This window comes from Balaenoptera physalus (assembly GCF_965194825.1).
Source record: "Balaenoptera physalus genome assembly, chromosome: 1".
NCBI classification, from domain to species: domain Eukaryota; kingdom Metazoa; phylum Chordata; class Mammalia; order Artiodactyla; family Balaenopteridae; genus Balaenoptera; species Balaenoptera physalus.
Genome location: NC_138882.1, coordinates 77,166,782 through 77,182,571, shown reverse-complemented (window position 1 = coordinate 77,182,571; position 15,790 = coordinate 77,166,782). Strand labels below are relative to the sequence as shown.

The window sequence follows — 15,790 nt, the reverse complement described above, 5'->3', positions numbered from 1 at the left end:
CTTGTTTATGGTTTCCTTTGCTGTGCAAAAGCTTTTAAGTTTCATTAGGTCCCATTTGTTTATTTGTGTTCTTATTTCCATTTCTCTGGGAGCTGGGTCAAAAAGAATCTTGCTGTGATGTATGTCATAGAGTGTTCTGCCTATGTTTTCCTCTAAGAGTTTGATAGTGTCTGCCCTTACACTTAGGTCTTTAATCCATTTTGAGTTTATTTTTGTGCATGGTGTCAGGGAGTGTTCTATTTTCATACTTTTACATGTACCTGTCCAATTTTCCCAGCACCACTTATTGAAGAGGCTGTCTTTTCTCCACTGTATATGCTTGCCTCCTTTATCAAAAATAAGGTGCCCATATGTGTGTGGGTTTATCTCTGGGCTTTCTATCCTGTTCCATTGATCTATATTTCTGTTTTTGTGCCAGTACCAAACTGTCTTGATTACTGAAGCTTTGTAATATAGTCTGAAGTCAGGGAGCCTGATTCCCCCAGCTCCATTTTTCGTTCTCAAGATTGCTTTGGCTATTCGGGGTCTTTTGTGTTTCCATACAAATTGTGAAATTTTTTGTTCTAGTTCTGTGAAAAATGCCAGTGGTAGTTTGATAGGGATTGCATTGAATCTGTAGATTGCTTTGGGTAGTAGAGTCATTTTCACAATGTTGATTCTTCCAATCCAGGAACATGGTATATCTCTCCATCTATTTGTATCATCTTTAATTTCTTTCATCAGTGTCTTATAATTTTCTGCATACAGGTCTTTTGTCTCCTTAGGTAGGTTTATTCCTAGATATTTTATTCTTTTTGTTGCAATGGTAAATGGGAGTGTTTTCTTAATTTCACTTTCAGATTTTTCGTCATTAGTGTATAGAAATGCAAGAGATTTCTGTGCATTAATTTTGTATCCTGCTACTTTACCAAATTCATTGATTAGCTCTAGGAGTTTTCTGGTAGCATCTTTAGGATTCTCTATGTATAGTATCATGTCATCTGCAGCATTAATTCTTAAACAGTATTGAAACAATTGTGTGGAGATATTAAATGACAAAGCGAAATAGTTTCAGTAGGTTAAGTAAGAGAATGAGAAATACAGAGCTACATGCACAGTACGATTAGGGCCACCATTTTGCACAGTTGTAGGGCACATTGTAGTTTGCTAATGGCATCCCTAGGATTGGGCAGTGTGCTGCCTGTGTAGCCACATATAGTGACCATAAGTATGATCCCACTATAAAAGTAAATGTGTCAACAGATTCTCATCTCTGTGAAGCTCTTCTTGAAGGAAAGGCTGAAAGGAAATAAAAACAGTATTTACAGTGGTGCTTTGCAGGTGTAGGCTTTTATTTCATCTCATCTCTTTTTACCCCCCACTCACTTCTTTTTAATTAATGGAAGAGTTTACTATTTTTAGCTTTGTTTTTTGAAGTTGTCTAATTTTTTGTCATTTAAGCTGTAGCTGAGGTTGTTGATGGAAAAAGTACATTAAAGCAGCACTAAAAATAGATGGGGAAAGAAGAGGCTTTTACATATATTTAGTTTAAATCACCATAGACCTTCATATTAATCTGGTTTCTAAACAAATCATTTGGTATCAATACTTGTGTATTTTTATTTTTGAGATGGATGAAATTGTCAGTGTTGGGGCTATAAATACAGAGCTAACTTGAATCATACAAATAAAACTTGAAATGTTATAAAACAATTATTGCCTGTTAAAGAATTTTATGTTTCACAATATATTATAGGCCAAATTGTTAAAAGGGCTGAGTTAAAAAGAAAAGTATGTTCTTTGGGGTTGCCTAGCCCTATATTAATAATGTTATACTTATGCTAAATTACCTTCAAAATCACGTAGTATAACTTTTTGACACCTGAATCCTTCCTTATGGACATTCAGTTTTCTTGGCCCTGTAATGTAAAACTGGTTTTCAAAGATCTTCATCCCAGTTGAGAAACATTAAACAATCTTTGGGTTACCGTCATACTGAGTTTTGGTGTGCTACTAACAGACTATTTTATTTCCCAGATGGGAATGGTGGTCTTTATCGGGCTCTTGCAGCCCAGAATATTGTGGAGGATATGGAGCAAAGAGGCATTTGGAGCATTCATGTCTATTGTGTTGACAACATATTAGTAAAAGTGGCAGACCCACGTTTCATTGGATTTTGCATTCAGAAAGGAGCAGACTGTGGAGCAAAGGTAATGCCTTTCTCAACTATAATGAGGCTTTAAGTGGTCTTTCTCTTGTCAGTATATACATTCCAGGAGTCAAACTAGATTTATTAGGGTGATTTGGATATTTTAGAACCATTCATCTTCCAAAGTAACTAAACTATCCCGCACCTACTTTTTTTCTTAAATTGGCAACATTTGATTCTAGAAGTAATGATGTATGCTTAGTCCATCACAAGTAAGAGTTTAAAATATGCGAGGATGATTTGTAAGTACCTGGGAAAGTGAATGGTCATCACTAGGCCTGGGATGGGCTTATTAATATCAAGTTGTTGGATTCATTAATATCAAGTTGTATTTGATCGGATTAACCCAGTTTCTTCCTATGACAAAGTTACTGGAGTAGTAGGTAAAGGAAATATGATAGAAATAGCAGATGTAGACTTCAGTAAGGCATTTGACAAGGTAACTCATGATAATCTTGTGAATAAGATGGAAATATGCAGATAGGGGATAAGGACAATTAAAGAGATTAAATAACTGCTTGAATGACCACAAACATACAGATATTGAGACAGAGGGAGGTTTGTAATGCCATATAATACAGCTGTCCTTGGCATAGTTCTTTTTAGCATTTTTTTTAGTTGCATAGATGATAATATAAGAGACTTGCCTTTATGACATGAAAGACCTTAATAACACTTTGGAAGATTTGAAAATATTAATGTAAATATTACTTTCCTGAAAATCTGTAAAGGTATCACTTCTCACAGAATTAGAGTATAACACGATCCTGATCAAAGTCCCAGTGAGACTATTTTGGGGACATTTGACAAAATGACTGTAAAGTTTAGAATAAATAAAGTTTAGATTGTAAAGATGACCAGGAAAATGTTGAAAAAAGATGATGATAAGGAAGGAAGAGGGTTGAAGACACTCTATCAGATATTAAAATGGGTTGTAAATAAAAAGTAACTAGGAGTGTAGTACTGAAACCAGAATAGAATGACAGGTTAATGGAACAGATCAGTCAGAAACAAACTCACGTAAGGATGGCATTTCAACTCATTGGGGGGAAATGAATGGGATAACTGGCTAAAAATAAAGTAAGATGTCTCCCTCAGAGCTCATACCAAAATCAATTTCAAATGCATTACCAAGTAAAAAACCATAAAGATGATAGAAGAAAGTTTAGAATAATTTTATTTATTTTTATTTTTTTATTTGAGTTTAGTTGATTTACAGTGTTGTGTTAGAATAATTTTATAATCGACATGAAGGGAAGACCTATTTCCCAGAAGCCAAAACCGTATACGCTTCTGACAAAAACAAATTAAACTACGTATAAATTTTAAATATACGAATTTAAAAAGAAGAGCTGCCATAAGAGACATATCATATCCTTGGTTGGAAATTTTCTATTATAAAGGTGTCATTTCTCTCAAAATTAATCTACAAATCTAATGCAAAGTCATAGAAGCTGAAGTCTTAAATTTACTAGTACAAGTTTTGAGAGATTAAGCTGGTAGACCTAAGAAGACTCCTCCTGACTCTGAAAGTAAACGGTTGGTTTAGTTCATTGATTGAAGACCTCTATCCATTTCAGTACTCTATGAGTATCTGTGCTGTATTGTAAATAGCTACTAAACTGTAGTAGAAATAGTGCATTGGATTTTAATTACGTAGCTACTAAGCTTTAAAAAACAAAACAAAACTGTATTTCTGACTTTGTTCCACTTGGTGTCACTCTTCTTTCTAAAATAGAAACTTAAAATTTTACTGCTCTGAGCTTCAGAATCAATTTAAATTCTAAATGATTAGAGAATGTTGAACCTGGGAGGGACCTCAGAGATCATCTATCTGGTCAACCCCTTTGATCTCAGAAATGGGCACTCTGAGTTCCAGTACTAAATAAGTTCCAGGCTCAAGGTCCTTCATCACATTAGCAGAGGCAGGATTAGAACTGTTTCCCAACTCTTAGTTTTAGTATTATATCACATTTATAAAGCCAAATTCTTTAGATTAATTATGTTTTTGCTGGCAGCTCAAAAAACTTTGAATTCGTGTGCCAACTTTTATGAGTATATTAATCATGCAGGGATGTAAATATAACCATTCTCTCTTCTCCATTTACCCTGGGTCCTCTAGGACAAATCCTGCCTCAGTCTTCCTGCTTAGTTCTGTGTCTGGCATATAATGTAATAGTCACTCAATGAATGCATAAATACATATTCAGATGGAACCGAAATATTGCAAGACTGGTATATGTTAAAAACTTTTAGAAATAGTAGAAACCATTTATGTAATCTGTCCTCCCACCCTTTTAATTTAAAAAATCAAGATGTTAAAATATATTTTTAAAAACACCTAAATTAGGGAGTGATTCATAGTGTGTAGTAGAATTCTATGCAGGGAATTCTTTTTTAATTCTTTAATAGGCTCCTGTCTTGGTGAATTAAGTATTTTTTATGGAGTGAGAGCCTTGAGAAAAGACTTAGTGGAGTGGTTTACAAAAGTACATAGCTGAGAGAGTAGGAATGATTGTTAATTAAAGATAATTTTAGGGCTTCCCTGGTGGCACAGAGCTTAAGAATCCACCTGCCGGTGCAGGGGGACATGGGTTTGATCCCTGGTCCCGGAAGATCCCACATGCCGCGGAGCAACTAAGCCTGTGCGCCACAACTACTGAGCCTGCGCTCTAGAGCCCGCGAGCCACAACTACTGAAGCTCGCATGCCGAGAGCCTGTGCTCCGCCGCAAGAGAAGCCACCGCAATGAGAAGCCCACATACCGCAACAAAGAGTAGCCCCCGCTCACCGCAGCTAGAGAAAGCCCACACGCAGCAATGAAGACCCAGTGCAGCCAAAAATAAATAAATAAATACATAAAATAAATTTAAAAAAAAAAGAAAGAAAAAAATTCCTTTAAAAAATGTTTAAAAAAAGAAAAGATAATTTTGTAAAGCAGTTGCAGTAACTTTGAGGTTAAAGTGTTACTTTGAACTCAGCTTTTCAGGATTTAACTTGTAGGAAATCAAGAGACCTCTTAATTTTATGCTGTAAATCTTCTCTGTAGAATATAAACTGACTTTCAACTTCATGTACTTTACAAATGCTTTCTTTTGTAATCTGGACTTTTATAGTGTTTAGACGTTCATAGTTGTTATAAAAGTAAACCTTTTACTGGCAGATTAACACTTGGGAAGTAAAGTGTGAATGTGCTTATTTTTATTTTCCATGCATGGTTAGGAGTAAGGTTGTATAGAAGTGATTGGAAAACAAACCTTGTGTGTGTGTGTTTTAATGGGAATGGGAGGAATCTATTCCAGATTCCCTGTCTACTGAGATACCTACTGTAGGGAATGTGAAGTGATAGACTAGAATTGCAAATAGGTCCATGATTGGTTTAAATAATTTTGCTGTATGTTTCCCTCCAGTTTAATCCACTTCTGTGGTAGAAGGTTTCTTTTCATTGAATACTGTACTCCTTTCAGGGCAGCAAACAGTGAAACTACACAGCAGGCCTACATATCCAGTAACCCAGCCTCACTGAGCTACACTCAGTGCCTATATCTCTAATTGCAGTGTAAACCAAGTGCTCAATAGTGGCTTTAGTTGTCTGGAAGGGACTGCCACTGGCTGTATTTATTTTAAGAAATCAGTTGCTGAAGAAAAGCTTTAATTTTATTGATATAATTTCATGTATAGTTTGGATAGACTTCTCAAAGTGGGGACAGATTTTTCAAAATACTCTGGAGTATGCTGAATTGTTAATCGAACAGGGCAAAAACAATATCTTCATATATTTTAATTGTTTGATTCTTCTGCTGGATATTCATCTCATCTGAGGCTTGAGTTTTCTATTAGTGCATTACATGCAGTTGTTTCGTAATTTTATTCTAAACACTTAATTTAGGTCAGTGATACATGCTTAGGGTAGTGGGGTATCAGAATCACCTGTGAGGTTTTTTAAAACTACACACTCTTATGTTTTCCCTCTGATTTTGACCAAATACTTTTCTCTCAGCTCCCTGATCATCCTAGAGTCTTTGCTAGATTATCAAATCACTGGTTTTCAGACTTTTAAAAAAAGCATAGAACCTCTTACTTCAAACGAAACCTAGCCTGCAAGACGTAAATATGAGTGGGCTTTTCTGATTGAAGTTGGAGTGGGAACCCTGTGACCTGCTCGCTCTAACCCTCCTACCTCCTAGCCAAGTCCCTGAAAAATAAGGAATTTTCTGTATTCATGAATGAAAATGAAAGAAACACCATTTTCAAATGAAATAATGATTTGTGCAGTACAAAATGAGAGGCAAAATGCCTTACTTCTTTTGTTTTGTGAATCTCAGAGAGATTTTGTTTCATTTATTCTCAAAGTAGTTGAGCGTGGTTAAGGATAAATTCAATAATAAAAACAGTCAGGGGCTTCCCTGGTGGCGCAGTGGTTGAGAATCCGCCTGCCAATGCAGGGGACATGGGTTCGGGCCCTGGTCTGGGAAGATCCCACATGCCGCGGAGCAACTAGGCCCGTGCGCCACAACTACTGAGCCTGCGCGTCTGGAGCCTGTGCTCCGCAACAGGAGAGGCCGCAATAGTGAGGGGCCCGCGCACCGCGATGAAGAGTGGCCCCCGCTTGCCACAACTAGAGAAAGCCCTCGCACAGAAATGAAGACCCAACACAGCCATAAATAAATAAATAAACAAATACTTAAAAAAAAAAACATATTCGGGGGGACGTAGACTCCTCATTTAGTTATTCCCAGTCCCATGTGATTTCTTCTGGGCCCTATGTGTATGATGGAATTTCTACTCTACAGTTTAGTTAGATGATAAATAGGAGGGAGATAGTTTACCTCTTCCCAGATAGATGATTATCTAAAGATTCCTTTTGACTTAATACCTTAAAGATAAAGTAAAATTGTAAATGTGGTCTTGGAAAATGACAGATCTCCAATGCAGCGCCTGATTAAATTTCTTTCTCTACTGTTGTCTTCGTTTGGTGGGCAGGTGGTAGAGAAAACGAACCCTACAGAACCAGTTGGAGTGGTTTGCCGAGTGGATGGAGTATACCAGGTGGTGGAATATAGTGAGATTTCTCTGTCTACAGCTCAAAAACGAAGCTCAGATGGACGACTGCTGTTCAATGCGGGGAACATTGCCAACCATTTCTTCACTGTACCGTTTCTGAGAGATGTTGTCAAGTATGGGCAAGATGGGGGCTTTTAAAAATTTTTATTTATTGTTAATCCGAAGCTAAGTCACTTGAGAAGTAGGAAGAAACTTCAAGTCCATATCGTACATGATTCATCTTCCCTTCTGAGGATCATCTTTATCAAATGGAATTTTACCTGACATTGTAGTTGTTTTTAGTAAGATATATCATCGAGTGCAAATTTGTAGTAGCCCATTCTCCTCAGTGCATTAACTGGAGTCCAAAGCAGTTCTCCTTCTTCTTCTCTTACTTCCCTCCCTCCAACTGTGCTAGGTTCTGGAGAAGCAAAGAATAAGAAAGGGAATACCCTCTCTCTACCACAACTGGAAACCTTAAAAAATAACAGATGTCTACCCTACATCTACTGAATCAGAATTTCTGGAGGTCGATGCAGACATCTGTATTTTTAACAAGCTGCCCACACCATTTAATTTAGCTGGTTCTCAGACTAGCATTTAGGAACTAGTGCATTAGAAAGTAAAGAAAAAAGAACGTGAGACAAGGATGGAAATCAGCATAGTAGTGCCAACTAAGGATAAAATAAGAGCTATTTTATCACACCAGATTTTTAAATGAAGGACATTCTCAATATCTGATTCTTCACTTGATTGCTTTTTAGACATTTAAGATGACTATCTACTTTTTAAAAAGTTACTCAGCTTTACTTTTTTTTTAACATCTTTACTGGAGTATAATTGCTTTACAGTGTTGTGTTAGTTTCTGCTGTATAACAAAGTGAATCAGCTATATGCATATGTATATCCCCATTTCCCCTCCCTCTTGTGTCTCCCTCCCACCCTCCTTATCCCACCCCTCTAGGTGGTCGCAAAGCACCGAGCTGATCTCCCTGTGCTATGTGGCTGCTTCCCACTAGCTATCTATTTTACATTTGGTAGTGTATATATGTCCATGCCACTCTCTCACTTCGTCCCAGCTTACCCTTCACCTTCCCCGTGTCCTCAAGTCCATTCTGTATGTCTGTGTCTTTATTCCTGTCCTGCCCTTCGGTTCATCAGAACCATTTTTTTTTTTTTTTTTTTAGATTCCATATATATGTGTTAGCATACGGTATTTGTTTTTCTCTTTCTGACTTAATTCGCTCTGTATGACAGACTCTAGGTCCATCCACCTCACTACAAATAACTCAATTTTGTTTCTTCTTATGGCTGAGTAATATTCCATTGTATATATGTGTCACATCTTCTTTATCCATTCATCTGTCGATGGACACTTAGGATGCTTCCATGTCCTGGCTATTGTAAATAGTGCTGCAGTGAACACTGTGGTACAAGACTCTTTTTGAATTATGGTTTTCTCAGGGTATATGGCCGGTAGTGGGATTGCTGGGTCGTATGGTAGTTCTATTTTTAGTTTTTTAAGGAACCTCCATACTGCTCTCCATAATGGCTGTATCAATTTACATTCCACCAACAATGCAAGAGGGTTCCCTTTTCTCCACACCCTCTCCAGCATTTATTGTTTGTAGATTTTTTGATGATGGCCATTCTGACCTGTGTGAGGTGATACCTCATTGTAGTTTTGATTTGCATTTCTCTAATGATTAGTGATGTTGAGCATCTTTTCATGTGTTTGTTGGCAATCTGCTTATCTTCTTTGGAGAACTGTCTATTTAGGTCTTCTGTGCATTTTTGGATTGGGTTGTTTGGTTTTTTGATATTGAGCTGCATAAGCTGCTTGTATATTTTGGAGATTAATCCTTTGTCAGTTGCTTCGTTTGCAAATATTTTCTCCCATTCTGAAGGTTGTCTTTTCATCTTGTTTGTAGTTTCCTTTGCTGTGCAAAAGCTTTTTAAGTTTCATTAGATCCCATTTGTTTGTTTTTATTTCCATTTCTCTAGGAGGTGGGCCAAAAAGGATCTTGCTGTGATTTATGTCATAGAGTGTCTGCCTCTGTTTTCCTGTAAGAGTTTTATAGTGTCTGGCCTTACATTTATGTCTTTAATCCATTTGGAGTTTTATTTTTGTGTAAGGAAGTGTTCTGATTTCATTCTTTTACATGTAGCTGTCCAGTTTTCCCAGAACCACTTATTGAAGAGGCTGTCTTTTCTCCATTGTATTCTCTTGCCTCCTTTATCAAAGATAAGGTGACCATAGGTGCGTGGGTTTAGCTCTGGGCTTTCTATACTGTTCCACTGGTCTATATTTCTGTTTTTGTGCCAGTACCATACTGCCGTGATTACTGTAGCTTTGTAGTATAGTCTGAAGTCCAGGAGGCTGATTCCTCCAGCTCCGTTTTTCTTTCTCAGGATTGCTTTGGCTATTCAGGGTCTTTTGTGTTTCCATACAAATTGTGAAATTTTTTGTTCTAGTTCTGTGAAAAATGCAGTTGGTCGTTTGATAGGGATTGCATTGAATCTGTAGATTGCTTTGGGTAGTATAGTCATTTTCACAATGTTGTTTCTTCTAATCCAAGAACATGGTATATCTCTCCATCTGTTTGTATCTTTAATTACTTTCATCAGTGTCTTATAGTTTTCTGTATACAGGTCTTTTGTCTCCTTAGGTAGGTTTATTCCTAGGTATTTTATTCTTTTTGTTGCAGTGGTAAATGGGAGTGTTTCCTTAATTTTCCTTTCAGATTTTTCATCATTAGTGTATAGGAATGCAAGAGATTTCTGTGCATTAATTTTGTATCCTGCTACTCTACCATATTCATTGATTAGCTCTAGTAGTTTTTTGGTAGCATCTTTAGGATTCTCTATGTATAGTATCATGTCATTTGCAAACAGTGACAGTTTTACTTCTTCTTTTCCGATTTGGATTCCTTTTACTTCTTTTTCTTCTCTGATTGCTGTGGGTAAAACTTCCAAAACTATGTTGAATTATAGTGGTGAGAGTGGGCAACCTTGTCTTGTTCCTGATCTTAGAGGAAATGTTTTCAGTTCTTCACCATTGAGAACGATGTTGGCTGTGGGTTTATCATATATGGCCTTTATTATGTTGAGGTAGGTTACCTCTGTGCCTACTTTCTGGAGAGTTTTTATCATAAATGGGTGTTGAATTTTGGCAAAAGTTTTTTCTGCATCTACTGAGATTATCATATGGTTTTTGTCCTTCAATTTGTTAATATTGTGTATCACATTGATTGATTTGTGTATATTGAAGAATCCTTGCATTCCTGGGATAAACCCCACTTGATCATGGTGTATGATCCTTTTAATGTGCTGTTGGATTCTGTTTGCTAGTATTTTGTTGAAGATTTTTGCATCTATGTTCATCAGTGATATTGGCCTGTAGTTTTCCTTTTTTGTGATATCGTTGTCTGGTTTGGGTATCAGGATGATGGTGGCCTCATAGAATGAGTTTGGGAGTATTCCTCCCTCTGCTATATTTTGGAAGAGTTAGGTGTTAGCTCTTCTCTAAATGTTTGGTAGAATTCAACTGTGAAGCCATCTGGTCCTGGGCTTTTGTTAATTGGAAGACTTTTAATCACAGTTTTAATTTCAGTGCTTGTGATTGGTCTGTTTATATTTTCTGTTTCTTCCTGGTTCAGTCTCAGAAGGTTGTGCTTTACTGAGGATTTGTCCATTTCTTCCAGGTTGTCCATTTTATCGGCATATAATTGCTTGTAGTAATCTCTCATGATCCTTTGTGTTTCTTCAGTGTCAGTTGTTATTTTCCTTTTTCATTTCTAATTCTGTTGATTTTAGTCTTCTCCCTTTTTTCTTGATGAGTCTGGCAAATGGTTTATCAATTTTGTTTACCTTCTCAAAGAACGAGCTTTTAGTTTTATTGATCTTTGCTGTTGTTTCCTTCATTTCTTTTTCATTTATTTCTGATCTGATCTTTATGATTTCTTTCCTTCTGTTAACTTTGGGTTTTTTTGTTCTTCTGTCTCTATTGCTTTAGGTGTAAGGTTAAGTTGTTTATTTGAGATTTTTCTTGTTTCTTGAGGTAGGACTGTATTGCTATAAACTTCCCCTCTTAGGACTGCTTTTGCTGCATCCCATAGGTTTTGGGTTGTTATCTCTTCATTGTCATTTGTTTCTAGGTATTTTTTGATTTTGTGTTTGATGTCATCAGTGATCTCTTGGTTATTTAGTAGCGTATTGTTTAGCTTCCATGTGTTTGTATTTTTTTACAGTTTTTTTCCTGTAATTGATATCTAGTCTCATAGCATTGTGGTTGGAAAAGATTCTTGATATGATTTCAATTTTCTTAAATTTACCCAGGCTTGATTTGTGACCAAGATATGGCCTATCCTGGAGAATGTTCCATGAGCACTTGAGAAGAAAGTGTATTCTGTTGTTTTTGGATGGAATATCGTATAAATATCAGTCATGTCCATCTTGTTCAGTGTGTCATTTAAAGCTTGTGTTTCCTTATTTTTTTTCATTTTGGATGATCTGTCCATTGGTGAAAGTGCAGTGTTAAAGTCTGCTACTATTATTGTGATACCGTCAATTTCCCCTTTTATGGCTGTTAGCATTTGCCTTATGTACTGAGGTGCTCCTATGTTGGGTGCATAAATTTTTACAATTGTTATATTGTCTCCTTGGATTGATCCCTTGATCATTTTGTAGTGTCCTTCTTTGTCTTTTGTAATAGTCTTTAAAGTCTATTTTGTCTGATATGAGAATTGCTACTCCAGCTTTCTTTTGATTTCCATTTTCAACTTTACTTTAGAATTTCAACTCCAGTTCCAAAATATTTCTCATTCCACTATGCTTTTTGTAGTTGTGTTATTAATTCACCCAAAGTAATTATAAATACTCATCTTTCCATCTAACATTTGATGGTATCTCAGTTGGGAAAGTTGGGGCGAAGAGTGGAACATTTTATAAAAGACATGGAAATCATGGGAGAGATGTTGGTGTGAGCTGTGTGTGTTTTTTTTTTATTTTGGAGATCATGATTTGATTTTTTTTAATTTAAGGAAATGAATAGGGAAATCTATTCATTTAATATTTAAACATGAACTGAAATTTAACAAATGCTCTTCCCTTTGAAATCTTAGTACTCATTGTTGGTGCGTTTGCTCCTGAGTATGATTATCAGATTCTCTGGCATTTTAAATTTGGAAAGTGATTATGTTTTTTTTTTTTTTTTCTTTTCCTACTTAGTATTTATGAACCTCAGTTGCAGCACCATGTGGCTCAAAAGAAGATTCCATATGTGGATTCCCAGGGGCAGTTAATTAAGCCAGACAAACCAAATGGAATAAAGATGGAAAAATTTGTCTTTGACATCTTCCAGTTTGCAAAGTATGTTTCGAATAGCATCAGTAAGATTAAGTATATCTTGAAATGTTGCCCTTTACTTTTCTAGGCAGGACACTCTTTGCAGAAAACAGTTGACAGCATATATGTCAGTTATGGCATTTTGCTTGTGAGTGTATAGTTTTGACTCATTATCATCCTCTAGTGTGAAACCACCAATCCAGGAATATGGTTTGAGTTGCCTGTGAGTACTTTTTTAAAAATTTCAGTTAGTTTATTATCTGGCCCTCCTGCAAAATTGTTAAAGTCACTTATTTTGGCTGAGAGACAGAAAAGGTTGAGATAGAGAATTGGCCCATTTTGTGTTTAGGATGTCTTACTGATCTATGAGTAGATGTTTCAGTGAACATGTTTTTATCTTATATAGCTCTCTGTTAAAGATCACATTGATGTTGAGATTTGTGTCTCAGAATTTGACCAATATGAAAATGCAGAAGAGTCATCTTCCTATATACGTTTCTAAATCATCCTTTTTGCCTGTTTTTTTGTTCCAGAATAGATACTAATATGACCTTTTTGTATTAAGATTTCTAATCTGACTTAAGATGAAGTATTTTATTGTTGGGGGTGGAAATAATTTTTCATTTTGCAGAGAGAAGAGAATTCCAACTTTATTTCATTCAGGGATGAACATTATTTCTTTCAGCATTTGTTTGAAATTGGATTAAGAGAGACTGTAATTGAAGACCAAAGGCTTAGCTATATAGAGAGGAGTCAGAAGCTGTGTGCACAGTTTTATTTCATAATAAAGCAGTGTTTGTATGGTTCTACTCTAGGAAGTTTGTGGTGTATGAAGTATTACGGGAAGATGAGTTTTCCCCGCTGAAGAATGCAGACAGTCAGAACGGGAAGGACAACCCCACTACTGCAAGGCACGCTTTGATGTCCCTCCATCATTGCTGGGTCCTCAATGCCGGGGGCCACTTCATAGATGAAAATGGCTCTCGACTCCCTGCAATTCCGCGGTAGGTTGATGCTTTTTCTCTTTTGTGTGGATGCTTCCTGGGCTTCTCCTCTTGAACTTCTTTCTCCTCTATCTCTGATGTATTCCTAGAACTTTTAAAAAAGCAAAGTATTGATGTGGGCAGATCCTGATATGAAGTAATGAAGGCTTGGCCCATTACAAAGAGAACAATAGCTTTACTTCCCCTTAAAGAGGAATCTTCTAAAGCTCTTGGTTTTTTGGATGCCTCTCTACTGTGTCAGTGAAATGACTCCTACTGAATAATGGTCAGAAGGTAATTCTTCTGGTGTGCCCCATGGTTAAATTCCATCAGAAGCCACTGTGCCACAGCGCAAGAGGATTGATTTTTGCTGCCCATATATCTGTGACCTCACTTAAGTGCTATCTACGAGCCCCTGCCCTCCAACCCTCAAAAGACCTGCCACCCTCAGGCTGCCTATGAGACATAGGCGTACTTCATTTCTCACCATGGCACTTTCAGATTGCTGAGGGAGGTGCCAGGAACGGATGTGCATGCTGCTTACATTCACTGATACTCAAACTTTGGAAACGTTTTAGGATTTTAGAATTTAAAAAAAAAAAGGAGATCCTTGGAGCTATTCAAATGTGAGATAAAGGACTTTTAAGCTACGTCTTATGTTTTTTGATAAAACCTCTTTTGGCACCTAGAATTCCCCCTTTCTAAATCATTCGATGTTTCTGTACTTTTGTAAGAAACATTCTGCCATATAATTTATATTCTTAAGGGATAAAAAGACTGTTTGTATGCACAAAAGCACTAGAATGCCTTGGTAAAGGTTAGAACATTGGGCATTGGAACTTACTGGTCCATAACTGTGTTTTTACAAGAAGGAGCAGTGGTAGACTGTCTCACAGTCCAAGGCTACTTTCAGGTTCTGTCTTGTCAACAGACTTGCTCTGTGGCATGTCAGATTGTCCTCATGCTTCATCTTTGACCATTGAGTTTTTTGTTTTTTGTTTTTTTTACCCCCTCAGATCTCCTTTGCCAAGTTTATAATTTACCATAAATACATGCCTTTCAGTCAAGTATATTTTGCAGTTCCACTTCATTTCTATTGTTTGGTATGTTTCCATTCCCATTAATGCTTATTTATTCCTACATAGCAGTGCTACAAATGGAAAGTCAGAGACCATCACAGCTGATGTCAATCACAAGTAAATATACCAGCCTGCCTGCAGTGCATGGTGATGGGGCTGTGCTTCCCTCCATACTAACTGGCATTGTAGTTTAGTGCTCTCTGCCTTTTGGTGGTCTGGGGGGTGGATGGTTGAAGCTTTGGTGGGGGTACTGCTTATTTGGTGGCAGGTATCTCGCTGGATGACACTAACTCAGAATCTCAGTGCATGCCGGAAATGGGGAGAATGCTTTTCTAAAGAATTTGACCATAGGTATTTGAGCCTGTAGTGACAAGTTAACAAGTAAAAGATAAAATCTAGAGCAGGTTACAGGCCAGGGAGAACAAATTTGGATCCCAGCGTACCCCTTTTAGCATAAGCTAGATAAAAATAACATTCTGCAGATGTGTCTTATCAAACTGGATATATGCTGTCAGTATAAAGGTTAACTGCTCCTGACATATTTGATGGCTCTTAATGTGGAGAAAACTGTTCTTTTGATTTATTCTCATAGTAACAGCTCCATTTTTGGTCTCTCTGTGTTAATTTTAGTCAGTTATTTCCTGCTCCTAAAGAAAGTATCTTTTTGTCTTAATGGTTGATAATTTTTAGCTAGAAGTAACATGTATCCTCTCTCGTTTGGGTACTGACAGAGTTTGAAAAAGCCATTATCTTTATAGCTAAAGAGACAGCTTGGTGTTCTTGTTACACTTTAAAAGTAATAAGGTTTCGTTTGAATTTTAAGTTTTTAAGATTATTTGGGAAATGTGTACAGAGCCAAGGATCTGGAGATGGGAGGTTTCTCAGAAACAGAGTAGCAGTGATGTCAGTTTCATCTGTGTGTTTTTTCCTGCCTGTGCCACTCATCCTTGCCCTATAGAGACAAGTCCCTGTGAGTGTCAGTGTTTCTGGGATGTGGCCCTGGAGACAAGGAAGTGGACTCACAGAGCTGGCTAGTTTCTTACAGCAGCCATAGCTAACTATTGCCCCTCATGCCATGGCAGCTGGAACGCAGCGCCCTTTGTCATTTTCTGTCCCATCCATCGTTTTTAATATGTGGAAGCAAGATGTTTT

The 15,790-nt window shown here is 37.0% G+C and overlaps 1 protein-coding gene across 11 annotated transcripts in view; it reads left to right on the top strand.

Annotated features, from left to right (window-relative positions):
* Positions 1-15,790, top strand: part of UHMK1 (U2AF homology motif kinase 1) — a 105,725-nt gene that overhangs the window by 85,962 nt on the left and 3,973 nt on the right. For 4 of the 11 annotated variants that reach the window (XM_082465707.1, XM_082465719.1, XM_082465718.1 and 1 more), the window contains 5 exons: positions 2,017-2,189; positions 7,171-7,364; positions 12,460-12,600; positions 13,392-13,580; positions 14,705-14,755. In XM_082465707.1, coding sequence (XP_082321833.1) covers positions 2,017-2,189; positions 7,171-7,364; positions 12,460-12,600; positions 13,392-13,580; positions 14,705-14,755 — 748 coding nt within the window. Of the gene's footprint in view, positions 1-2,016; positions 2,190-7,170; positions 7,365-12,459; positions 12,601-13,391; positions 13,581-14,704; positions 14,756-15,790 lie in introns of those variants that run through there. The other 7 variants (XM_082465713.1, XM_082465711.1, XM_082465708.1 and 4 more) reach the window with 4 other exon arrangements.